Raw genomic sequence first — 27768 nt, forward strand, 5'->3', positions numbered from 1 at the left:
GCAAGGTCTATACTACAGCTTTTGCAAACTCAAGTTGTGTCGGCATAAAGCCATCGCAGTTAGTGTATCACTTATGTGTGTGCATACTTGGCTCCTTGCATTGGCGCTGCGCATACTCATCGGGAGTGCTTGTGTCAATGCACAGTGTGGTGCCCCATGGGTAGGTATCCCAACGTGCAACTTAACAGTGTCCAGTGCACTCTCTTTCACTGACATCCGTTTGGGCTGGTTAGGGAAGGTGCATGATGCTCACATCTTTTTAAAAACACAGGACTGTTCAGAAAGTTACCAGCAGCGACTTTCTTTCGCAACTGGCAGATTACCATTGGTGATATTGAAATGCCAGTAGTGATCCTGGGCCTACCTACTCCTCACTCCCTGTGATGGGTTGGATCACAGAAACCCCCTTGGGAGCTGCCACCTGATGTGCAAAGACTACCTCTGCTCCCGTTTTCCCTGCCAGCTCAGGACTCCGGCACCCTGTCTTGCTGAGCCAGACACTCCCGTCTGCTCCAACACAGACCCAGAGTCTGAATCACTTGTCCCAGAGCTGCAAGTTTACCTGAAAACAGCTCACAGAAGTGTGCTTGTCTTTAGCACTCAGATGCCCAACTCCCAATGGGGTCTAAACCCAGATAAATCCGTTTTACCCTGCATAAAGCTTATGCAGAGTAAACTCATAAATTGTTCGCCCTCTATAACAGTGATAGAGAGAGATGCACAGTTGTTTGCTCCCCCAGGTATTAATACATACTCTGAGTAAATTACTAAATAAAAAGTGATTTTATTAAATACAGACAGTAGGATCTAAGTGGTTCCAAGTAGTAACAGACAGAACAAAGTAAGCCACCAAGTAAAATAAAGTAAAATGCGCAAATCTATGTCTAATCAAACTAAATACAGATAAGTTCCTCACCAGTTCCAGAATGCTCCCTTTTACAGGCTAATCTCCTTTTAGCCTGGGTCCAGCAATCACTCACACCCCCTGTAGTTACTGTCGTTTGTTCCAGTTCCCTTGAAGTATCCTGGGGGGTGTGGAGAGGCTCCTTCCTTAGCCAGCTGAAGACAAAATGGAGGGGTCTCCCACGGGTTTAAATAGACTCTTTCTTGTGGGTGGAGACCCCCCTCCTCCCTCCTATGCAAAGTCCAGCTCCAAGATGGAGTTTTGGAGTCACCTGGGCAAGTCACATGTCCCTGCATGACTCAGTCTTTACAGGCCGACGCCATTGTCCACATGGTATCTTGCATGTCTCCAGGAAGACTTCTTATGTGGATTGGAGCATTCCAAGATGCATTGTTCCCCAAGTGTTTCCTGATCAGGTACTTAACTTGGCGAATTCCTTCCTAAAGAAGCTGGCCAAATGCCTCACAAAGCTTACTTAGAAACCAAGCAAGCATACCGCCCATATTCTTAACCTCAAGTAGAAAATGATATATATGTACAAATAGGATGAATAGATATAGTAGACCATAACCTTTACGGAGATATATTACATGGCACAGGCAGCACAAAACATATTCCAGTTATGTCAGACATACATTTATAAGCACCCCCCCCATAAAGCCTTATGGGGTACACTGTCACACTCCCCAGCTCATGAAGCAAGACATCAGCCACCTCAACAGCACCAAGGAAAGATTCAACGACTGGCTCAATGGGTGCAGAATGACAGTTGAATGTGCTTTTGGTAGATTGAAGGGATGCTGGTGGTGTTCACTCACAAGATTGGATCTCAGTGAGAAAAATATTCCAATGGTTATAGCTCCTTGCTGTGTCCTGCATACTATCTGTGCGGGGAAAAGTGGGGGAAGTTGCTGTCATGGTGAAGGGTGGTGGTGGAGCAGCTGTCTGCGGAGTTTGAACAGCCAGCAAAGGGGCCATTAGAAGCGCTCAGTGTGGAGCTATACGGCTCAGGGAGGCTTTGAAAGAGCACTTTAACAGCGAGCCACAGTAATGCTCTGTGATGGACTGTGCTCTGCCTGGCCCTGCTGTTTTGGGAGCCTGTTAGGAATTGTGTGGTCCTTGGTGTATGTCTGAGTATAACACTGTTGATGCTCCTATTAATTTTGTGGTGCCTGCTGCACATTTGATTACTACACTGTGATTGTCACTGATCCGATGAGCTGTCACACAGTATGATAACAAGTAAGTGAGTGCTGTCCCTACTGCAGCATATGCTGGGAACTAATAAAGATGAATTATTTTCCTTACAGTAGAATTTTATTGAGTAACAAAAACACTTAAAAAAAAAAAAAAAAAAAAAAAAAAAAGTCTGTGGGCAAGTTAAAAGCAAATACATTAAAAACTTAATAAATTATGGAACAGAGCTTAAGAAGGGGTAAGAACTTTCATGTCCGTTTTTTAGGTACACATACATCAATTGTGGCTTTCTCAGGTTAGTATATATGAAGCTGTGGCTTTTCTTAATGTCCCTGAGTGTGGAGTGGTAGGGATAGTGATGCAACTCCTGATGCCATGTGGAAAGCCCCATTATATCCTGATGCATCTCCCTCTCCTTTTCCTGCTCAGGCTCCTGGGCCTTTCTCCTGTCTCTTTTTTCCCCTTCCCCATAAAGCCTGCAATATTCACCCTCCAGGCCCTCTGCTCACAGCAAGGGTCTCTGACTCGGGCACTTTGGAGGTATCCGTGGTGGTGGTGTGGGGGGTGGAAGTGGGGTCTTTGCCAAGTTTGGAATGCAGCTCTTTGTAAAAGCAGCAGGTCTGTGGCTCAGCACTGGATCAATTGTTGATCTCCTTGACCTTCTGATATGCCTGCCGCAGTTCCTTCATTTTCATGCAGCACTGCTGCTGTGGTCCCTGTCGTATCCTTCTCCGGCATCCCCCATGCTATCTGCTCATAGATGTCCATGTTTCTACAGCTGGCCCCTAGCTGTGCCTGCACAGCCTCTTCTCCCCACAGGCCCAGGAGAATCAATATCTCCTGTCTGCTCCAGGCCAGAGCATGTCTGGAGCATATAGCCGGCGAGGTGCGCTGGGCAGTTGCACACAACAATGGTGCTCACCAAGCTGGACTATCAGGAAAAGGCATTGCAAACATTCACAAGGTTTTAAAGTGGGGAAGGACGGCTTCCGGTTTCCATGATCTTGGGGCAGTGGAGTTCACAATTGTGACCAGAGTGGTCCGTGTAGGGCATTGTGGGACACCTGCTGGAGCACTATTAGGGTCGACATCGGTAGCAGTGTCTATAATTGTGCTGTGTTGAGCTCTGTACGTCAACCATGGTGCTACGTCGCTGTAACAGTGCGCTTACATCGGTAGGAGACAAATTTAAGTGTGGTCACATGAACAACTAGGTTGATGCAAGATGGCTTATGTCGACCTAACTTTGTAGTGTAGACCAGGCCAGTGGGGAAATGCTCCCTCCTTCAGTCTAATATCTGTTGGTTTTTCCCTGTGGTCCTTAGAACTGGGGAGGGATAGCTCAGTGGTTTGAGCATTGGCCTGCTAAACCCAGGGTTGTCAGCTCAATCCTTGAGCGGGCCATTTAGGGAACCTGGGGCAAAAATCTGTCTGGGGATTGGTCCTGCTTTGAGCAGGGGGTTGGACTAGATGACCTCCTGAGGTCCCTTCCAACCCTGACATTCTATGATTTCCTTACCCTTCCACTGCTGGCGTAATAAGTGGAGAGGAGGATAAGCGTGGTAATGTGATAACGGAGCTTAAAAAGTTTAGGCTCTTGAAATGGAGACCCCTGGATATGCCTCTTCTCCACTGGCCCTGTGGAGTAGGGTAAGACCCTCAAGGTGATTTCTAACAGGGTTCTTGGTGAGTCTATCTGCAGTAGGATGCAGGGATTCTGAGTGTCTCTGTTTTAAGAGCAGAGCTGGTCGAGAATTTCTTGACCATGTTTTCGCTGGAAAATGCTGATTCATCTAAACAAAACTTGTCACGGAACCACGTCTGTTTCAACAAAAATTGCTTTGGGAAGGTTTCTCAGGTCCAGAGAATTTCTGGTCAAAATGAAAGATAGGGAGAGACATCCTAGAACAGCCCAGTGGTCAGGGCACTCCGAGAGGTGGGAGACTCAGGTTCAAGTCCGTCCTCTGTCTGATTCGAAGCAGGGACTTTAATCTGCCTCTCCCATGTTCTAGGTGAGCTCCCTGCCCATTGGGCTATGGAGTAAGTCTCGCTCCGGTTGGAGCTGTTCCACTTTCATATAATGATTAAATATTCATTGGGCCAGAGAGAGAGGGAGACAGTGCTTTAAGGCAGATGTGAACGCCATAGGAAAGGTCTTGGATTTGACCTAGGATCTCAGTGTCATGGTCAGCTTGAGACCTTTAAATATACCTACTCCTCAAGCTGGTCTTGTATGAAGAAGACAGTTGGGTTTAATGTGGAGATAAAGCACTATTATATGTCGTGAACTCTCTCCCCCCATCATTATTTACAAACTACTGCAGTGATGGACTTCAATGCTGTACTGACATTAACACAAGCTGTAACGCTTTGCACCATTATTTCACACTGCTGCACCAGTGGGGTGAGGTGTGGTTTTGTTACAAGTGTGACAGCCTACAGTTAAATCAGTAGATTGTGGTTTCTTGCAATGGTTCCGTCAGAACTCTTGATAAGAAAAAAAGCTAATGATGCTCTATCCCATCCACAGAAGGGTCTATTTATCCATCCCAGATGCTTCTGATCTTGCCAGTTCTTGCTGCATAACAGGTGGTGTGCGGATACCTCTGTCGATCAGGCTGACCAATATTTTCTTATTGTTTCTTTATATTCCCCTCTGTCTGTCTGTCCATGTGTTGTCTTGCAAATTCTTTGGGGCAGGGACTGTCGTTCTGTTTTCATCAGACAGTGCTGAGCACAATTGGGTCCTCGTTCACAACTAAGGCTCCTGGGCCCCATGGCAATACAAATCTGTTTTAAGTGTATATAGCGCCCTTCATGCTGAAAAGACCCCCATAGCAATTTACAGAGTGATGTACAAAATCACCTTTGAAATAGATCCACCTTCCTCTCCAGCAACTGCTTCACAGCACAGAGCGATGCTACGCAGGTTTAGGACAGGAAGTGAATAGTGAACCCATTGAAACTGCATAGGGAATTTCGCCTATTGTCTTGGTATCTAAGGGCTGAATTTTGGGTAAGCAGGATGTAATTACATGCGACAGAATTCGACTAGGCCACTATTATTCCTGCAAAAAGTGACATGGGATCTCGAACAGCTACAAGTGGTGAGGAGCTCAGCTCTGCATCTCAGCCACGGGATGGCTCAGTAAATTAACATCACTCCTTCAACGTCTCTTGCCTAAGTTTTCCATACGAACAGTATTAACAATAATGATAATAGCTGCTGGGCTAAATTTAGATACTTATAATGAGAGAGAGAGAGAGAGAAAACAATAACTAGCGAGGAATCTGCATATCTAGTGGAGAATAAACTCCCCGTGTGGCTATTCAAAGTTAAGTATGTGTGTCAAGGACAAGTTTGGTCCCTTCCCTGCAAAGCAGAGCTGAATGAATGCGAAACTCCTTCCACTTACGGAACAGTTTGCTTTTCAAAACGCCAGTCAATACATTCTGGAGGGAATTTTGCTGTTCTGAACATACCTTTTAGGCAAGATTTGGCACCAACGTGCCATCCAGTTTTAAACATAATTTTTAGAGACTAGCTTTGAGTTTTTTGTTGCACCGAGTGATCTACAGTTGCATTAGAGCAGCCACAGCAGGAGAACAAGGTTTATTTCAATACCATGTTCTCTGCTTTCGCTTTGACCTCTAAATTGGATTATAAATGGGGCATGTCACCGCTCATAGACCTCATTCATGTTCATCAATAACAAAGTGAGCTGAGAGCTATTAGTTGGATTGTTATGGCAGTAAAATATGATGGGACTGGAATGGGTTTTTAAAATATGTTCAGTTAGCTATAATGTCCTCAGCAGCCAGCATGCCAGGTATTCCTTCTTCCTCCTCATGTTTTAGACGTACAATATCATCCAATGAATCTGATTTCTTCACAGTCTCTCCTCCCATTAACCTATTTACTGGGAGATACCTTTTATGACATTCCTTCAGCATATTAACCAAAGAGTCATTAATTAGCAAACCCTTTCTAACATCCTGAAACAGACCAGCCGCAGACTCAATTCAGTGCTGTGGAGTGTTACCTACTTTTGGATAGAGCTGTGTTCTTTTCCACCAGGATTGCTTTATACTTTTTAAGGTAGCACATGAAAATAGTAACTCTTACCAACTTGGAAATACTGAATAGGGGTGAGGGAAATTGAGGATGAAGGAGGTTGAAGGGGAGAAAAGGCTGGGGGAGAAAAGGAGGTTGTTAAACGACAATCTCCATTAACAGTTAGTAGTCTTAAAGCTTATAAATTCAGTAGAGCAGCCACTAGATGGAGACAATCAGACATTTGGACAGGGTAGTAGACAATAACTACATCCACTAACCAGTATGTTAGACAACCATAGTGGAACCAATTCTATCCATGATTGTCTGTTTGGAGTTCAAATTCAACATGTGGGTGCCAGTCTGAAACAAACCTTTGCCGTCTAGTGTTAAGAATGCAGAAATGGGGCCCAGGGCTCCTGAATTCCGTTCCCAATGCAGGTAAGGCTTAGCAGAGATTCCCCAGCTAGCAGTCGATATTGACTTCTCATTTATAAGGTGTTTTAAGATTATTGGATGCAAGTCACTTGGAGTGCAAAGTAAATTTATTTTATTATGATCTTAATGGCATGTTTTTCCTTGCAGCATGATGTTCAGCTGCTTGGTGTGTGAGTACTGTATGGAGTTCCAGAGAGGGTGGAGTCCCTGGTGTTAAAAAACAACCAAACAAAAAAAGGCGGGATTAAGCTAGAAATTGACCTGTGTGGAAGCCTGTTTGTGTATCCGTAGTGTGTGGTGGTTCTGTGTAATAAACACCTTCTGTTTTAAGGACTGTGATTCCATATAACATGACAGTTATATTTATACTATACTAAGACATTGCATATACATTTAAATATTCAGTCTAAAAAAAATAATGCAATATATTAATCAAATACACCAGTTAATATATTAATTTCGCTTGATTATTTTTTGCTTTATCCTGGATTCATGGTTTCTTTGGACACAGGGAAAAAAGGGTGCTCTTATTCAAAGCAACTCATTTGGAGCAGGCCTTATTTTGTTAGTTTGAGAGCAGTCCAGTTATTGAAGTCTGATACATAAAATTGTACCTTCAATCTTTTTTTCTTTAATAGGCAAAAATAGCCAAAGCTAGGAGGATACTTGCAAATCGTGACAAATATCCTCAGGAAATTAGTTCATGGAAATGTAATGGAAAATATTATCGTTAAGACTTTCTTGCAGAAGCTCTGGTGTGTCCAGGGGTGAACTTAAATGACAAAATGACCTTATGTTCTATGAGGACATATTTGGCTAAAGGTTATGTCCAGGCTTGAATCCAGGCATTTAGACTTGAAGTTGAGGTACATAACTATCACCTTTGTTGGTCTGTTAGCCATTCTGGACACTGACACAGGATCCTGGCCCACGTCAGTGTTTTAAAAAAATCCATACATTTATTTATGTGGAGCTATAAATATGCATGGTATGTTACAGAAAATGAAAGGCACATTCCTTGTCCTGAATATCTTATGATCTGAGGGCCTGCTCCTACCTCTCATGTCCCTAGGGGTTTTGCCCAAATAAGGACTGTGCCCTAAATTAAGACCTGACATGATGGGAGGATAATAAATACTGGGTGTGGAAGATGAGTATTCCAACAGATCACATGGTTATTTTGGTTAGTATTGCATGCATCTTTGAGGGCTCTACATTGAGCGTTAAGATGGCTCAGATTTATTTATAAATATTTTCTTTATTTCAATGAGCTTCTGACCAGGCCCTTATTTTGTTGTTCAGTCTCTCCCTACTGCCATTGAAGACTTGTTCACCACTGCGTATTCTGAACTGCTTCATTCATTCTAAAATTAAATGACACCAACAGTAATGCTTGATGTGATGAATATTACAATCACATGCAGTATCTTGGGGGATTATTGTATTGCTGTGGGTAAGGGGTTATAGTCTATTGCGTGGGTGAGGTTACCACAGCTCTTCCAGAAACTAAAAATAGTGTGTGTATATATGGAGTGGGCCTCTAAACAGCTCCAGAGAAGAACCCCCACCCCCACCCTCCCCTCGGGTTCAGACAGGTACCAGAGGCCAAGGAGAAAAAGGGCATCGGCAATAGAAGGCTGAGTTTAACCTGATAGAGAGGCCTTCTTTTTGATTCCTCAAATGGGGACAACCTTTTGTGCCAGGGGAAACTCACCCCTAAAGAAGGGTCAGAAGAATTGGTACCTACCAGGGTCTCCTCAGGAGTGATGGATGACATCTGGTATGTTGAATGTGCCTTTAGACTGGGGTGGGCAAACTTTTTGGCCTGAGGGGCCACATTGGGGAATAGAAATTGTACGGCGGACCATGAATGCTCACAACATTGGGGTTGGGGTGCGGGAGGGGGTGAGGACTCTGGTTGGGGGTGCAGGATCTGGGGTGGGGCTGAGGAGTTTGGGGTGTAGGAGGGTGCTCTGGGCTGGAACTGAGAGGTTCAGAGGGGGATCAGGGCTGGGGCAGGGGTCTGGGAAGGAGTGCAGGTTGCGGGCTCTGGGGTGGGGCTGGGGATGAGAGGTTTGGGGTGCAGGAGGGTGCTCTGGGCTGGGATCAAGGAGGTTGGAGAGCGGGAGGGGGATCAAGGTTGGGGCAGGGGGTCAGGGCATGGGGAGAGGCTCAGGGGTGCGGGCTCCGAGCGGCACTTACCTCAAGTGGCTCCCGGAAGCAGCGGCATGTCCCTTCTCCGGCTCCTAGGCGTGGAGCGGCCCCCGACCCTCAGAGTGGGGCCATAGCATGGCTTCTGGGAGCCACATAGTGTGGCCCCTGACCTGGTGCCCCGGCTGGAGTGCTGGAGAGGGGCTGAGCCGCATGGTGTGGCCCCCCAACCCAGTGCCCTAGCTGGAGCTCGCGGGCCGTAGTTTGCCCACCCCTGCTTTATTGTGTTGTGTTTTCACTGTTTGCTTTTGTCCTCAAATAAAGGTACCCTGCTTTGGAAAAGCGGTGTGGTCCCTAGTTACTGCTGACAAAGCCTAGACATAACCCTGGAAGAGAAAGCAAAGCACAGGAGCTGGGAGGTTAATCAGACCTGCTGAGGGAAATAGCGAATTGCAGGGGAGCTGCAAACCTAAACTCCCAGTCAGAAGAGGGTGGGACACTGGTCCCTGCCCAGAGAGAGGTGACCGCTAGAGGCTTGAGACGTTGAGCAGGCTACAAAAGGGGGTTAAAGGTGCAGTCCCCCGGAAACAGTGACACCTGGTTCTTAGAAAACCCGTCATCCAAAGATTTCAAAATGCTTAACATTCATGAGCCTTTTGCCAGTGCAGTGTGATGTGCAAGTGTTTTATGCCAGTTTCAAAGATGAGTCCAACAGAGCCAACCCCTTTGTTTTCACTGGAGTAGCACATAGGCCAACTCATAGTAGTTCTCTCCATTTGAGTCCATGGCAGAGCTGAGACTAGATTCCAGGGGTCAGAAGTCGTCGTGTCTTAACTGTTAAATAACACGCTCCTGGTGATGATGCAATTTCCATCCCTTCTCTGGGAGACTATTCAGTAGTCAACTAGATTTCACTAATAAGACCTTTTTAATGATATTTTAGCGCTAGTCTTTGAAAAGTGTCTGATCAGTACTTTGGAGACTCCTTGCCAAATGAGTATAAGATGCCTTAAAACTTTCTGAACCCTGGAATTTGGCCATACTCTGTTTACCACTGATACTTCCCTGTGCTGTGCTTGACATTGTAAATGTGATCTGTAACCGATCAGCATATTGGCAGTGCAGTAGGCGCCATTCTCAACACTGCATGACTCTGCTTATCATATAATTAAGGCTCTTCATTTTCAGTGTTCACTGATTTTTAACTGAAAAATTCCCAGGTTTTACAAAAGCCACTATTCAGTTTTTACCAATTTTTTTTTCCCCACCTGAATTTTGGAAGTGCTGGAAATCCCTGGCCCCTGCTCCAGGAGAGAGAATGGTTTCATAGTGTGGGGCGTCCATGTTCCCAAGCCCCCATGTCTCCTTCCACAGCGGGGAGCTGGGTCAAGAATACTGGAACGACTCTCTTGTGCTGCTGTACGTACTGTTGTTGGTCACCACCACTGCATACACATTACCAGCTTTACAGATAGCATGGACAGTTATCCACGTTCAAAGAAAATCCAAGTCAGTGAACCACTTTTCATGCTAAAGTAGATCAAAAAATGAAAAGCTGTATCAGACTATATTTCAGAACATAAAGAGGGTTTGGAAAGTTTAAAAACAACAAAACCAGAAGTGATATATTTAACTGATATTTACCACAGAACCACCAAGTTAATTATTTTTGCACTGATTTTTCACCTATTTTTAAATTTTTTTTGCAATCAACACTGAAAGCCTTGGGAAATTTTAAACCAAATAAAAACTGAAAACAAAAGGCCTTAAATATAATTTAAAATCAAGGCTAGGACTTCATGTAATGATCTGACATCTTGTGCAGCATATCAACCTCTTCAATGCCTTTTTTTCCCTCTTGTTCATAGTACTTGAGGCTTTGTGGAAATAACTGATACATCTTAACCTTTTGTAAATGTTAGTGTGATGATCTTGCCTTGCATTCTGAGGATCTTCAAGAGCAAGTTTATAATGAAGGAAATGATAGTTGATTCTTGTTTCATTGCTTAAAAAGAGCACATTACATTTTCACTTCATGGATTTTTTTTTTTTTTTGAGACACCTTTCCAACTGTTAAAATGTTAATTAAAAAGCCCAGAGTCTCTTAGAGGCAGGTGGCCAGCCAGAACTACCAGTATTATTCGATAAGTTTATTTCTTATTCAAAAGCCTCTTGCTCTCTACAAATTCTGCAAATTGCTTGTCTAATGAAACAATATATATGTTACCCTGTCCTCTCATTTTGTTTGAGACAGTCACTTGTCTGTTTTTAAACTTCCTCCCTGTTTGCACAGCACCTAGGACCAATGGGGTTCTAATGTATTTAAGGTTGCAAGGCAGCGTAGTATTGTTATTCTGTTTGTTTGTTTGTTTATGGTGTTGTAGCAGTGTGTGGTCCCAGGATATGAGACAAGGTACGTGAGGTAATATCTTTTGTAGTGCCAACTTCTGTTGTGGAAGGTACACGTTTTTGAGCCACACTCCACTTCCTTCCCCGGACCTGAAGAAGAGCTCTGTGTAGATTGAAAGCTTATATCTTCCACCAATAGAAGTTGGTCCAGAAAAAGATATTCCCTCCCCCACCTTGTCTTGCTCATCATCTTTTTTTGTGTGTGTGTGTGTCTGTGTGTGTGCGCATCAGTGTTAATGTCTTTTGACTTTTAGCCCTTTCAAGGCAGCCATTTCTCTTTCACTAGGAAAATTTGTTCGGTCCATTTTTGTAGCGTAAACCTTTGATTGTCCTGCAGTTTCTGTTGGAACTTACTAAGCTTGATTTTCTCAAAGTTGTGCTGTGACCTCAGTGGAAATTGTGCTCATGTTACAAACTAACAAAACTGCTGAAAGCGGAAAGGCCAGCTGGCCACAGGTAAGTGGCACAATTATATTGGAACAGGCAGTTGAACCTTGAACTACTACTAAGTCTGATCGCAATAGAGCATCTAGTTCTCCATGACCTCATCTTGTGAGTGGCAGCCCAAAGGTGACAGGTCATTGTGAAGATATGGCCCTTAATGTCAATGATTTTGCCGTCATCCTGGAGATGCATTGCCATTTTCAATTCTGTAAGCATTTTGCAGAGGAATTGTAACCCCATGGAACAGATGTATGTAGAGTCAGTGGGGGTCCCATCTGGAGCATGTTGGAGAAGGGGGCAGAAGGAAGTGTGAACATTACACAAGTTGGGACTTATTCGGGTTGATTGACCGACTTAAAACCCACTTACCTCTCAAGTTTACTATAGCTCTAATTTCATATTGGTGGAAATCAGGACAGACTCAGAAGGTGGCAACATTACAGTACTGTAAAAATAGGAGAGATCAGAGGCCGGCCCAATGCCTCACCGCTGTTGGATTGTGTGGAGGTTTCTGGGGTCACCAGGGAAGACTTAGGCATGGCCAAATCTTTCATTCCCTTGTTCGCTTACCTAGCATGCAACCCTGCTTTGGAGAGGAGCGTATCACATTTAGGTTGTGGATTGTGGGGATGGGGGGAGGCAGAAACTCACTATGAAAGGGGGAGGGGAGGGATAGGAGGAGGAGCGAGGGGAGCTACTGAGACCCAGGGTTGGTGGCAACTTGACGTGCTCTGTTCGGCTTAGCTCAGGCAGGCTCCGTGCCCTCAGCAGCAGACTCCAGAATTCGCTTAAAGCTGGGTGGGTGGTTGTTCATGGCAGCATTCCAGTAGCACTTAGGGAATTTTAGACCGTTGATCATGGCCAGCTCTCATCTGGTGTAAATTGGGGGAGCTCCAGTGATGTTCGCGAAGCTATTCCAATTTACACCAGCTGAGACTCTGGCCCTGTAATGTTCTGCCTCATCCACAAACTTATTTGGCTTTGTGATAACAATTTATTGCCCCTTAGACCTCCGGCAAACTACTCTCTCTGTTCTGAAAAGCCATTTCAGCCTGCAAGCCCAGTGTGGGGGAGGAGAGCAATTTAACTTGCGGCTGGTGTATTTCATCACAACACTGTGTTAGCACTTGAGGATGATAACAGCACCCTGGTGAAAAATACCATTGTGTACTAAGTAAATAAGAGGGGTTTAATTTGTGCTGTGCTACAAGTGGAACCTGTCTGCCTTGCCTGGTTGCCTTAGGCCAGGGGTAGGCAACCTATGGCACGCGTGCCGAAGGCGGCACGCGAGCTGATTTTCAGTGGCACTTACACTGCCTGGGTCCTGGCCACCGGTCCGGGGGGCTCTGCATTTTAATTTAATTTTAAATGAAGCTTCTTAAACATTTTAAAATCCTTATTTACTTTACATACAACAATAGTTTAGTTATGTATTATAGACTTATAGAAAGAGACCATCTAAAAATGTTTTAAATGTATTACTGGCATGCGAAACCTTAAATTAGAGTGAATAAATGAAGACTCGGCACACCACTTCTGAAAGGTTGCCGACCCCTGCCTTAGGCCCACACCTGCATTACCCTTCATGCTAACAGCTTAATTAGAAAATCGTTACTTGCAAGGAGGAAACTGCTTCAGTGAAACAATAGCAGCATGTGATATGACCACAGGTTAAACTGATATTATATTATAAGACTATCCTTCCCCATGTGTCAATGCTCCCGTATCCCTTCCTGTTTAAACCACTTTGCCCTACTTAGGCCAATCTTGTATCTGGGAGGATGTAATGAGTAGAGAGGGTCTTAATGCAGGATAAAATTATTCTTCAAATGTGATTGAAGTGGGTTTGTTCCACCAGCTAGCGACCTGGATGCATAACGAAATGTGTTGAGCAAGTAAGCTATTTAATAGTTGCATTATTTAGCAAATGTTGTTCAATTCAGAGTCTCCTACCAGTTCTAGTAGGGAGGATCTCAATATCCTTTTTGGGGTCTTCAGGATTCACCCACCACTTGAATGCACTCCTCTCTAAGAGGTGAGGGGAAGTAGACTTTATTCAACTGTGAAACTACACGGGAAAGAGGAAACAGGTCAGAAAATAAAATTAGCCAAGAGAAAGTTGTACCACCAGTGTTTTTATTCTCTTTTAAAAAAAATACACCTCTACCCTGATATAACGCCACCTGATATAACACGAATTCGGATATAACGCAGTAAAGCAGCATTCCGGGGGGGCGGGGCTGCGCACTCTGGCGGATCAAAGCAAGTTCGATATAAAGCGGTTTCACCTATAACGCAGTAAGATTTTTTTGGCTCCCGAAGACAGCATTATATCTGGGTAGAGGTGTAGTTGGTTAATATTTGATAAATTAAAATGATACAGTAAATGAGCATGTTTGTCACTCGTGTTTAAAATCCTGAATGATCAGTCTTGAACAACTGGTAGACCCTTAGGGATTAAAGGTCATGTCATGAGTAGTTGCCGAAGAGGGTCCAGATTAAATGATATTCTCAATGTCACAAGGCTGAACACAATTAGAGCTCCACTAGTTTCTAAAATGTTTAATTTATACTCAGTGTATGCGTTCTTGAGAGAGCTGTACTGGTATAAGTAACAGTAACAGTCTGTTGCTATTCAAATATACTATAGTGTTTAGAACGCCCTGAGAAAGGGGTTTGCTCTGAGTGGGTGAATCTGAGTTCTAATCCTAAATAACATGGACTCTCTTTATGACTTTGGGGAACTCACTTAATCATTCAATTTCTCCCTCTGTAAAATGTGATAATACTTCTTACTTCACAAGGGTCTTGTGAGGATTAATTAGTTAATGGTTGAATGCAATTCTGAAGATAAGTACGGCTAAATCATATTAACACTGTGAAACTCATGAGTGTCAGGTGTAGGGTGACCATACAGCAAATGTGAAATATCAGGACAGGGGTGGGGGGTAATAGGAGCCTATATAAGAAAAAGACCCAAAAATCGTGACTGTCCCTATAAAATCAGGACATCTGGTCATCCTAGTCAGGTGTTAGCTTTTTTTGTCTTTATCCAAAATATATCCTGTTGTTAATGTTCGTGAGCCATGATTTCCTCTGATTTTCTATGAATTGCTGCACAAGAGAATTTTCAGTGCAGAGTAAAGCCAAAATGATAGAGAATTAGACCTTGGGCATCGTTTTCTGTCTACAGATATTTTCCTAGCTTAAGAAGTGGATAGTTACAGAATATTTCCATCCAGGTGAATCAAAACCCTTCCTAGTCACTGGAGAATTTACTATACAGGCATAAACAAAAGTACTCTTTTCCCCAGAGGTAGAGATAATTGCTTTTCAAAATGTGTGGTTTTCTTTTGTAAGAGTCAAGGAGCTAACAATGTTTAGCACATTTAAAAAAACCCCATAAAGATGGTGGTGATTGTGCTGGTGAAAATAGCTACAGTGGTTGCTGTTAAAATGGCAACATTTGCTTGGTCACACATGTAACCCCCCTTTTCCTCCCTGGGTTACTCGGGAACAGGCAACACTCACCTGTGTGCCTGGCCGCCTGATGTTGCTGACATTAAAGAAGATCCTGAATATTCCAGTGGTGCTGTTGGATAGGTGGGAATCCTCTAGTCATCCCTCTGTTGCAGTCCCTTTACTCCTAAAGGAAGTTAAAATTGGCAGTGCCTCTACTGGCCCCTGTACACACTCAATGGTATGCCTTGGGAATCTCCAGGAATAAACCCGTTCTAATAATAATTAATAATAATAGAATCTGTGGCATGGGTCTAACTCAAATACCAATTATAAATAATATATATCCAATATACTTAAATTAGAGCTAACACTCCTTTACTTAACAGCTAAAAAATCAGGGTATATCAGTCTAAGATTATATGTCACTATTAATTTAAATCCACAGAGGCAGTTGAATAAAATCAGTTAACAAATAGAATTGTAACTTTAGTGCCCTCGTGGCCAAGATGGGGTCTGCTTTGCAGGCAGCTCTGGCCAAGAGAAGGCGCGTGCAGGAACGCAGCAGGAAAAATCCCTTCCACCCCAGGGGCACCTGTTCCAAACCCCCCAGAGTGAACACACCCACTCACCGGAAAAGTACAATGGATATAAGAAAGGGAAATATTTTTTTACAGAGGGATCAGGGGAGAAAAACAACAAGGGGAAATATAGGGGGAGCGGTAGAACAGGGTTGCATCCAAACCAAGGCCCCACGGGCCCAGTGGTAGCAGAGTCTGGAAGGGCAGACACCGAACAATGTGTCTGCACACTGAGTTCAGGAGTCCTGAGCAAAGTTCCAGTCCAGTGGTGAGTCTTGGGTGCTCCTGGCCGTCTTCGGCACCAGTAAACTTCCCCCCACAAACCCCTCCAGTGCCCTCTTCTGCCGCTCTCTGCAAAGCCACACAGAGCGACCACCTCCCCACTTAACTAGCTAGCAGCCTCCCTCCTTGTTCCCAACACAGAGTCACAAGCTCCAGTACTTACAGCCTCATGCAGCTCTGGGCAGCAGTGATACTGGATCCAGCTCCGGCCGGTCCTTCTCGGGCGATTCCTCCCTGGCACAGTGCTCCTCCTGGCTCCTGTCCTGGGGTGGCCCCGATTGGCCGCCCTGTTCTTCCCAGGCTTCAGGCAGGTTCTCTGCTGCTTCCTTTGCGAGGGCCTGCGGGCTGCAGCCCTTCTCTCTGCCACCATTTACCCCACCCCGCAGCGCACACTCCTCTGAAATCCAGAGTCCCAGGCTCTTGCTTGCGTGGGCGCACTGGAAGACCTGCAGCTGGAGACAGCGCTCTGTTGGTTCTGTGTGTCAGTCCAGCCAAGGCAACAAGCTGCACAACCCCTCTGACGATTGGAGCTGGTCCCACCAAATGCCAGCAGCTCTGGGCCCTGGTTCGGTGGGAAGATCCTTCTGCCTCTCCTCAGACTCAGTCTCTCTGCTGTGCCCCTTCCCTTGCAAGTACTTTCCCAAACAACAGTGGGGGTTCCTCACAGTTCCCTCACTGCAGCCCCACCTCAGTCAGCTCTAGGCACAACAACAGTCTCTGCTCTGACCCCAGTGAAGCCACCAACAGCCTCTGAGGCTCCCTCAATCAAAGTCCCTGCAGGCTAGGGTGACCAGATGTCCCAATTTTATAGGGACAGTCCCGATATTCGGGCTTTGTCTTATATAGGCACCAATTACCCCCCACCTCCTGTCCTGATTTTTCACACGTGCTATCTGGTCACCCTACTGCAGGCTCTCAGCACCAGCTTCTGGCTTCCTAGCAGCAGATCCTGGTACGGACAGATGTCCACAGCACAATCTCACTCCTTTTCCCAAAAATGCAGTCCACCACCTGCTCTCCCTACACGAGGAAGTCTCTCCCTCTTTCCCCAAGGCATCATAGGAGTTGTAGTCTCTAAGGGTACGTCTTCACTACCCGCCGTATCGGGTAGCAATCGATTTATCCGGGATCGATATATCGTGTCTCGATCCCCGAACGCGCTCACCGTCGACTCCGGAACTCCACCAGAGCGAGCGGCGGTAGCGCAGTCGACGGGGGAGCCGCGGCCGTCGATCCCGCGCCGTGTGGACCCCAGGTAATTCGATCCAAGATACTTTGACTTCAGCTACGCTATTCGCGTAGCTGAACTTGCGTATCTTGGATCGATCTTCCCCCCCCCCCCCCCTCCCCAGTGTAGACCAGCCCTAAGGCTAGATTGCCCCTCACAGGCTTTTCCCCTGGAACACTCCCAATAAAGTTCAGCGGTCCCTCTAGTAAAGGGTGCCTACACACAGATACCAAATTAGTTCCTATTGTAAGGAAAGGGGGAAACTGAACTTCTCAGACGGTACTATATGGTTATTCTTGGCAAATGCTATCATTTCAATGGTGGCCAATATACCTTGTCCAAAAGTATTTTAAAAAATAATAATCGTTCTTGATCAACAAGAAACTCTTGATTTAAAAGCTAAACCACCCAAAATGAAAAGCTCTGTTTCAAAATGCAGTACACTGAAATAATTTACGAGGGGGAGAGCAATCTCATCTGTTCTAATTTAACAGGAAAGATTTAATTAAAATAGTCACTGTGGTATCTAAGCACTCAGAAGTGTTTACCGTTTAGCATATCCAGTGATTTTTGGAAGCTTTTACAGTCTGGGGAGGGGCATTGGGATATAAAATGTTTTCAAAGCCACAGAGTAAATGAAAATAAAATAAAATAAAGTGCTTTCCTTCAGCCCCTCTGGTGGCATTGCAGGGTGGTTAATGCTATGATGTGAAAGTATGTATTGATGGAGTCACAGTAGCACAGGCTGGTTAAAACGTCAAGGGACCAAAAGCTAACCCCCAAAGGTGGAAAACTAATTCAGCATATCCTGATACGTAGCTCACTGTTTTTAAAACAGAGGAGTAGAACTTACAGTGCAGACGTGGGGGTTGTCTTCCTAGTTCATCCACTGACTTGATGTGAAAGTCTGGCCGAGTTATTAATTACTTGTATAATGTGTATTACCAAACAACTAGGAGCCCTAGTCATGGACCAAGAGCCCTTTGTGCCAGATGCTGTACAAGGACAGATCAGAAAGACAGTCCCTGTCCAAGGAGCTCACAATCAAAGTATGACAAGAGACAATAGATGGGTACAGATGCTATACTGGGGGAGGACAAGGAAACAATGAGACAATACTGGTCCGCGTGATAGGCAGTGGGCTGCTGGTGTGATGAGAGCTGTTGACAAGTTGTTGTAGTCATGGTGACAAAAGAGAGCCCTGAGGAGGGATTTGAAGGTAGATAATGAGATTGTTTTGTGGGTGTTTACAGGGGGCACCTTCCAAATATATGGGGGCAACATGAGAGAAAATACAAAGGTGTTGGTTTGAAAGTGTAACAAGTGTGCAGTAGGGAGAGGACATGTAGGGTGGGGATAGGCTGTGGAGGGCCTCGAAAGTAAAGACAAGCAACTTGCTTAGGTAGAGCAGGGGCATCCACTAGAGGGATGCAAAGAGAGGGATGATATGGTCAAAATGGTGGGCTAGGAGAATGGTCTCTGCAGCAGTATTCTGAATGGGTTGGAGTGGAGCAAGGTTGCATTTGTCAAGGCTGGGAAAAGGACACCACAGTAATTGAGATGATGAAAGCCTGGATGCAAGTTTTAGCTGAGGGGATGGATATGAAAAGCCTTGTTTTACGGATGTTAGGCGGAAAGAATCTGCAAGATTTAACTTTTCCTTGCCTCTGTTTCCTGATTTTTATATTGGGAATAATACTTCCAGATCTTAAGGGGGTGTTGATGATTATTGTGAGGTGATGCAGGGTCCACAGATGGAAGGAGCTATCGGAGTGTCAAGTACATTATTATTTTACAATAAGCACCCAGTGGTACAGATCATCTTCAGGAATTGCATGCTTGCCGTCAGCTTTGAAAGGTTTCGTACTGCAGCTCAAAGATGGGAAAGTTCTTTAGAAATGAAGATTTGATAACTTTTGACCAGAACTGTAGGCGCTCTGAAAGCCAGTGTCTCTTCTTCCTTTTTGTTGAAATGCCACTAAGATTAGGCACTAGAGAGTAGATAATGAATTGCAAGTGCGGTGGTATATTTAATATAGAAAAAGAAGAAATGTGCTTCTCTAGTTTGATATGTTAACTCTGCTCTTGACCTTTTCAATATTCGTGCCTCAAAATCATTTTTCTGTATTTTAAACAAGCAAGCAATTTTCCATCGTCCTCTGAACTGTGGTGAACTCTGCTGGTGTGCTCCACAAGAGACTATTGCATGTACCTGCTTTATCCATTTGTCTCTTTAGAGCTTGCACTTTAGTCAAACTGGCTATCATATTATGGGCACGATTCATGTCTTTAGAAGCAAAGAGATCATCTTGGGGTTGGAGTAAGGATCTGGGAGTTGAGCTCACTATCACTATGACCTTCAGCAAGGTACTTTTCTGAGCCTCATCTTACCCATTGGTAAAATGGATCTAAGAACACGTATCTCCTGTGGATTTTGTAACTTGGAACTGATGTGAATAGAGCAGTGTGGGACCAAAGGACTATCTCCTATTAAAAGGATTACCCCCAAATTAAAAGAATACACACTGCACATCAAATACAGCATTCATGTGAATTATTTGTATCCACTCTACAGAATTCCCAGTGTTAGGATATGCTCATGTTCTCTGTTCCCCTTATTGGAATTCTGCAGCGTACGTTCATTGCTAATGAACTTGGCTGATTCAGTTCAAGATCTTGCTGCTTGTATATAAAGCCTTTAATAGTCTAGCGTGGAAGTATATACTATACTGGGTAGAAACTACAGAGGGAGGGGGGTGCTAGATATGCAGAATGTAATCACCCAAATTGAAATCTGGTCAGGACAATGGGCTTGAGGAAAGAGCCATGCAATTTCTAATGACTGTAAGTGGTCATGACCTCTGTTTCTATATGTCCTTTGAAAGACTTCCCACAATAGCACTAGTAGCCATGTTTATCTGAAACAAATCCCTGTCTTCGTTTACTTGCTGCATGTACTTTATAAAAAGTGTCCAAAATGTTCATGTTGCCAGACTAACAGCACCATCTCCTCCTCAATGAAATCCCTACCAGGTTTCATTTGTAAGGCTTCACAAAGTGGATCTGTGCTCCTTTTTGACAACATGAGGGTCAAAAGTTGCACAAGTAATTGATAACCAGCTAGCATGATCTCTTCATCCCGGCATTTTAACGTTCAAGTCAAAAAAGCATTTTTAAAAAACCCCAAACTTCTCACTAGAGTTACTGCTAAAATGTCAAAGCTGAGAAACTTGTTAGCTGGAAAATTTGGTAGAATACACAAATATGCAAATTTCATATACTTTCAAACTGTATATTTATAATGGTACTGTTCATGTTCTTGTAACTACATTTTGTACAACTAGATACAGTTGTTACTCATGAATCAACTAGTAATCAGAAGGACATGACTTTAAAGTCTAATATTTGCTGGGAGTCTGTCAGGGCTGAAACCATTGCTTTATACTGTTGTAAAATATTAGTGCTATCTGTGATTATTCAAACTTAGAATTGTAAAGGTGTCACGGTCATGTTGGAGTTGATGAGCTTTTTTTTTTGTACTGGTCCTAAGGCTAAATTAATCAAATTCTGGAAGATGGCCAGAATAATTTCCATTCTCTGCATGTGTCAGTGATGCCACAATTTTTTGTTAGACTTGTAAAGCTCTGTTCCTCTGAAACAACTCGCAAGACTGGTATACTTTTTTCTATAAATTTTATGTCTAAGAGGCATTTGATTTGGTTTTCAAACAGTAAGCTAAGCAAATATATGTAGGAAGAACAATCCGCCACAGACACTTGGACCTAAATAGCCACTAGAGACCCCCGCACAAATTATGGTACTTGCATATAAATGCAATGTAAATAAACTGCCCTGAAATGTCCTGCTTGGCTTGTTTGTCGAAGTAGCTGTCCTCCTATGCCTGAACATAATCCAAGGTTATCCCAAAGTGATTGTCTCCTTATTTAAAGATCACTTTCCTCGTATCAGTGTTGGTGTGAGATAAATAAGGATAGTTTGGGTAACCTCGATATCTACTTCTTCACATGTTTAGGAAGTTTCTATTACTGGTAATGCCATTTCAAATCCTTCAAGCCAAGAGGCAGAGGAACCCAGGAAATGAGCATCTCAGCACTTTAGGCATATTTTAAACTCCCTTTCTGGAGGTAGAATATTGATAAATGCAAGTCTGTTGCTTTGGAAAACCTATCCAGTAATTTGGTGAACTGGACTCGATGGGAGTAGCAGGTTGTTAAGTACTGGATAAAAAAGGAAATGATGGATGTTAATAAGACTGGGACTTTTCAGCTTGGAAAAGAGACGATTAAGGGGGGGATATGATTGCGGTCTATAAAATCATGACGGGTGTGGAGAAAGTAGATAAGGAAGTGTTGTTTACTCAGTCTCATAACACACGAACTAGGGGGACACCCAATGAAATTAATAGGCAGCAGGTTGAAAACAAACAAAAAGAAGTATTTTTTTTTCACACAACTCACAGTCTGTGGAACTCTTTGCCAGAGGATGTTGTGAAGGCCAAGAACGTAACAGGGTTTAAAAAAGAACTAGGTAAGTTCATGGATGATAGGTCCATCAATGGCCATATATGTTTGCCAGAAGCTGGGAACGAATGGGCGACAGGGGATGGATCACTTGATGATTACCTGTTCTGTTCATTCCCTCTGGGGCACCTGACATTGGCCACTGTCGGAAGACAGGATACTGGGCTAGATGGACCTTTGTTCTGACCCGGTATGTCCGTTCTTGCGTTGAAGACTAGTGAGGTTTCTCTGAGTACAAGTCACCTCTTAAAATGAAGAGGAAGTGGGTTTGATAGGGCAGCAGTTCTCAACCAAGCGTCCAAGACCCCCTGGGGGCCGCAAGCAGGTTTCAGGGGGTCTGCCAAGCAGGCCGGCATTAGACTCACTGGGGCCCAGGACAGAAAGCTTGAGCCCCGCCACCTGGGGCTGAAGCCGAAGCCCGAGCAACTTAGCTTTGTGGAGCCCCCGTGGCATGAGGCCCTGGGTAATTGCCCTGCTTGCTACCAGCTAACGCTGGCCCTGGCTTTTATATGCACAAACACTGTTGTGGCACAGGTGGGGTATGGAGTTAGGGGTGGGAGGTTCAGAAAAAAAGGTTGAGAACCCCTGTGATGGGGAGGCAGGGAAAATCCAGTGTGTGTAAAATATAGTCACAAACACCTCTTGGGTACAAATGAATTTTGGTGGTAAGGAAAGTAGAAGTCGGGTGCATTGTGTTAATTTACGCCACTCTAGTGCTGGTCATTTGAGAATCCCAACGCCACTTCCATGAAAGAGGGAATTATTGAACTCATTTTGTGGAAACTGAGGCAGAGGGAAGTTAGGGAACTTGCCCAAGTAATGATTTGAATCCGTGGCAGAGTTGGGAGCTCCTAACTCCCATTTTCCTGTGCTAAAAGCAGTCAGTGCCTCTCTAAACGTAGTGACAACCCCCCGAGTAGTGTAACAGAATATCTCATTCTTAACTAATTCAATCTCTTGTTTGTCTTCATCCAAAAAAACAAACCCTTTTCTCCTCCCCCACTCCCATTCCCCCACCCCAGCTTGGCTAGGCAGATCTTCAATACCAAGGTGGTTTATCATGCGACATCTTACCGTGGAAACGTTTCCTTCTCACGTTGGTTTTAATTGTTGCTTTGCTAGATGCGGTGTGTACAGAAAGGCATTAAGTAGGAGCGGATGTGCATGGCAAATGCAAGGTCCCATTTATATATTCAGCATGAAATCCTGGCTTTATCGAAACCAATGGGGAAAACTCTCAATTGATTTCAATGGGGCTGCAGCATGATGGCTAAACGTTATCACTTTCCCCTTCCTGGGGGTTCACATCAGCCTCGGGAAGCTATGTGCGATAGGATGCACAGCCTGTGTTCAGTGCACTCCTAGCCAGGCTGGAGGCGTGGGCGGGGGATGGTGTATAAGATCTCAGCACAGCAATTTAGCCATGTGACTTTAATTGCAATTAATATTTGTAGAAGTTGCATCTGAAAAGCTCTCAGCCTCGCTCTGTCTTTACCCTGATGCTGATAATTTTAAACATGTCAAATATTAGGATGGGATTTTGAAAGGGGTCTAGGGGAATTAAGCACCCAAATGCCATTGATATTGATTTAGCACCCAACTCCCTTAGGATTTCTTGAGAAGCCAAGCCTTACCTCTGTGTCAAGAACCAGGAATGTCTAGTGGAAAACATTATTGCAAGCAAAGAGGGTGATTAAATTATTCCAGTCCTTGTATTTTCTGCACTCATTTTGTGCTGTGGAGCATAAAGCAAAAAGCCTTGTCACCAAATTAGAATCCAGGCTTGTGCATGATGAATTATAATCAAAATACTGTTACGTAAGTGACACTAACCTTTAAGATAAAAAGGAGAGAGAAGTGGTAGAATCTTATGCGATACCAAAACGCATACTCAGTTATTTGTGGTGGTTGCATTGTTTGTTGTAATTAAAAAGCAAAGTCACAGGTGAAAAGAATATTTTGAAAACCGGTTAATAGTGTGTTCAGAGTTTAGAAAGAAATTCTAGTAGTTGAGCCTGCCCATAAATTTGGGTATCCTGTCTTGTTAATTCTGGAGGGAGAGGACTAATTTGAATGTTCTCCTTTGTTAATTTACGTCAGTTTTTGTTCCAAGTTAACTGAAAGGCATTTGAAGCAGAAGCGTCTGTGCCCGTAGAACTGTTAATGCTGTGGAATATAACCAGTGAGGAACACACAGAAATGATATTAGTTACAGACAGAACAGCTTTCTCCAAATGCTGCTTCCTAAATTAACATCTTTGGGACGTTCCAGTCTATTGGAATGGAACACCAAGTAGCCGGTTTTAAGATAATAAGCAAAACTGAATATTAATATAAAACTTGGTTGTCTGAGTCAAATGTTGCCTATTTCTCTCCACTAAATCATTTGCAAAATACTCTCTATAAGGGTGGAAAAACAAGTGATGCCGGTGGGAACTTTGGATTTACACACACATGTATCTGAGTGCTTTGGACATGGAAAGGCCTACAGCAGGGGTAGTCAATAGGCAGATCGGGGGCCAAATTCGGACTGCCAGATGCTTTTGAACAGACTGCAAAAATCTTTATTTACTTATTATTATCAATATTGTTGGGGTTTTTTTTGTATTTTTTCTAGAGCTTGACTATACCAAGAAATTTGGACTTTGACAAAAAATAGATTACCCCTGGCCTACAGACATAGGGTAGCATTGAGGCAAAGCTCTTCTTTGAGCATCCATGACATGGTACATGGAGTCATGTAGACACAACAATAATTGGCTAGCTACATACATGGCACCAACGGGAGTCGAATTCACAACAGTTGCCTTGAGCTTGTGAGAGAGGGAAGCCCAGCTAGTAAAGATACTTTGAGATTATATAGTATTTCCAAAGGAAGGACCACAAAGCACTTGACAACTGTAGTGAATAAAGACTTTCAAGCACCCCTGAGAGATGAGTATTATCCCTATCTTACACATGGGGAAATTGTGTCCCAGAATAATAGTGTCTTTTCCTGCACAGGAAGCCTGTGGCAAATCTGGGAGTAGAACCCAGGTCTCTTTGATTCTGAGACCCATGCTTTAGCCACAAGGCCATTCCTCTTTCTCGGCATCAACAGAGTGAGCCTGTGTGAAGTATTTCAGCCAGCAGAGGTTAGATTTGCATTCATTGCAAACACCTCTGCAGAGCCGAGGGGATTCATTCTCTATGCATCAAAAAAGAACTCAAACTAGACCTCGTCTACAGCGAATTCTTGCACTGATTTAACTAAATCAGTAGAAAAGCTAATTTACTTAAATTGTTGCAACCATCATATGTGGAAGTAATTATGCCAGGCTAAAGATATTTATACCGGCATAGACATTTAAATTTACCAAGACTAGTTATATCAGAATAAAGGTGTTTATACCAGCACAACTGTATCCACACTAGAGAACTAAATCTGCTTTTCTACCAATTTAATTGATTGGTACAGAAACTATGTATAGACAAAGCATGAGACTTTATCAGTTCTGAGCATTGGAATCCTTGCATTGTAGGCCCCTGCTAATGTTAATTTCCTTTGTCTCCACAGTGGGAGCGCCTCTGGTTCCTAATCCTCACCTTCACTTTCTTCCTGACACTGGTCTGGTTTTATTTCTGGTGGGAAGTTCACAATGACTACAATGAAATCAACTGGTAAGTAGAGCGTTTCTGGTGGGGGCAACACATGCAGATTCGTATATTCTTGAAGTGAACCAGGCCTCTATTGTGTGTGTGTGTGTGTGTGTGTGTGTGTGTGTGTGTGTGTGTGTGTGTGTGTGTGTGTGTGTGTGTGTGGGCGGGCGGGTGGGTGGGTTTTTTGTTTGTTTTTATTTAAGGAACTTATTATAACATTAATGATACGTTTGGGTTCCTTTGGTGGAATCAGTAACTGTAGTAAATGGGTGGTGGGGTCTGTATTAAGTGAGAATGTCTTCTGGCTGTTTACATCAGTGGTTCTCAAACTTATTTGATCACACCCCCCCTTCTTGGGCAGCAAGTTTAAAACAAATAAAAGGAAGTTCTTCTTCACACAGCGCACAGTCAACTTGTGGAACTCCTTGCCTGAGGAGGTTGTGAAGGCTAGGACTATAACAGGGTTTAAGAGAGAACTAGATAAATTCATGGAGGTTAAGTCCATTAATGGCTATTAGCCAGGATGGGTAAGGAATGGTGTCCCTAGCCTCTGTCTGTCAGAGGATGGAGATGGATGGCAGGAGAGAGATCACTTGATCATTACCTGTTAGGTTCACTCCCTTTGGGGCACCTGGCATTGGCCACTGTTGGAAGACACAATACTGGTCTGGATGGACCTTTGGTCTGACCCAGTATGGCCGTTCTTATGTTCTCTGTGTCTGTCGTAGTTTATGCCCTCCCTCCCTCGCCACACAAGTACATATGCCAATTAAAAAAAAACCCAACACGTAACCCTCACTAGATATTAAAATCAATAAGACCTTGATTCAAACAGAGCCAACGACCCATGGTCATAAGAGCCAAAACAAAACTGCAATGGTGGTCGATGCTTACAATTAAATGTGCACACCGCCTCGCGGCAAATGGATTCACGTACAGATGGCAACGATTTTGTATAATGCTATGCAAACGTAACCCAAATCAATGAAAATGTACAGCCTGTCTGAGCACCTGATGTGTCTGGAGGAATCAGCACTGCTAGTTATTCATTGCTGTGAGCAAAATGTGCACAGTAAGGTTTTTTTTTCTTCTCACGGCACCACCCCCTCTCCCCCAATACATTCTCCGCCCTGCCCTCAGGGGGGCCCGCCTCCCAATTTGAGAACCTCTGGTCTACATTGGTAAATGTATTGATATATATACTTGTATTTATATTATTTAGCCACTATACGTGGGCTGTGCAGCGTTACAGATTGGGTATGCTCCATGGTAAACGTGGAGAAAAAAGGTGGAAGTCAAGTTGTTGAAGTGAGTTTGTGTCTCTAGTTAGTAATTTTATTTAACAAATGCCTGTTGTGTAAGAAGGTATTGTGATGTCATATCCTGTTGATCCTTGTCAATTGTTTGCTTCCATAAGACTGTCAGACCCCAGATTGAATCTACGTTGGCTATTCTAGTTGTAGTGATGTTTTTTTATTCTAGTTTTGGCTTTTGTTTTTCAAGCTGATCCTCCCAAATGTGAAAAATTCAAACCGAACCAAAAAAGGAGTGGTACTTTTTTGTCTAGGTTCAAACTCCTCTCTCCACTATAAAGGCTAAAGGAGGCAACCAAACAAAAATACCTATTTATACACAAACCATGTATACACAAAACCAGCTTACTCTGATTCATTTCCATTTTTTTACCCCTAGTTGAAAACCTTCCCCAGAGGCCCGGCCCTGCCCTCCCTGCCTCTTCCCCCAAGACCCGGCCCCCATTCACACGCCTTCCCCATCCCACCTCCCGCCAATCGCTTGCTGTTCTCCCCATCCCCATCCTGGGTCGGGAGGGACTTGCCTCGGAGCCAGGGCTGGGATCTGCAGCTGCCCAATGCAGGTAGGAGGTGGCCTCAGCCAAGCAGTGGCTGGTGCGGGTGATGACCCGGTGCCTCCCCCACCCGCAGTGACCCGACTTTGGGTGTCCAGTCAGGAGAGGTGTCCGGACACTGTCAGGTTCCCTTTTCGACCACTTTCCGGTCAAAAACCGGGCACCTGGCCAACCTACATCTAACCTATTCTTTCTGCTCCAGGGAAGTTTTAAGATCCTGTCAGTCAAAAGCCTGACGTAGGCCTAACTATGGAGCCACTATCAGTGCTTCCACAATACATACCTGCCTGTCACTCCCATCTCCCTATTGTTCTGATGTAGTGCATTGTTCTGGGTGCTCCATTCTGCTAGGTACAATCACAGAGGAAGTCAGTGTATGTGTATGTTAAATATGCGCACAATGCTTAAAAACTTATTTAGTGGATTTGTTTGCTCTGTCTTATTACCAAAGGTGCTGGATCCTGATGATTTCTCTTTGGGAGAAAAGAGATACAGCGATGCTTCCTTTATTAAGAAAAATATTTCTTTCAATATACCTTAGTTTATTACTGGGTGTAATGTATATTATAAAAAT

The 27768-nt window shown here is 44.0% G+C and overlaps 1 protein-coding gene across 3 annotated transcripts in view; it reads left to right on the forward strand.

Annotated features, from left to right (window-relative positions):
• Window positions 1-27768, forward strand: part of GDPD5 (glycerophosphodiester phosphodiesterase domain containing 5) — a 308105-nt gene that overhangs the window by 184110 nt on the left and 96227 nt on the right. For all 3 annotated transcript variants that reach the window (XM_024205078.1, XM_024205070.1, XM_024205087.1), the window contains one exon: window positions 25245-25348. In XM_024205078.1, coding sequence (XP_024060846.1) covers window positions 25245-25348 — 104 coding nt within the window. The remainder of the gene's footprint in view (window positions 1-25244; window positions 25349-27768) is intronic.

The sequence above is a fragment of the Terrapene carolina genome, unplaced genomic scaffold, assembly GCF_002925995.2.
Source record: "Terrapene carolina triunguis isolate 2854851 unplaced genomic scaffold, T_m_triunguis-2.0 Scaffold97, whole genome shotgun sequence".
NCBI classification, from domain to species: Eukaryota; Metazoa; Chordata; order Testudines; family Emydidae; genus Terrapene; species Terrapene triunguis.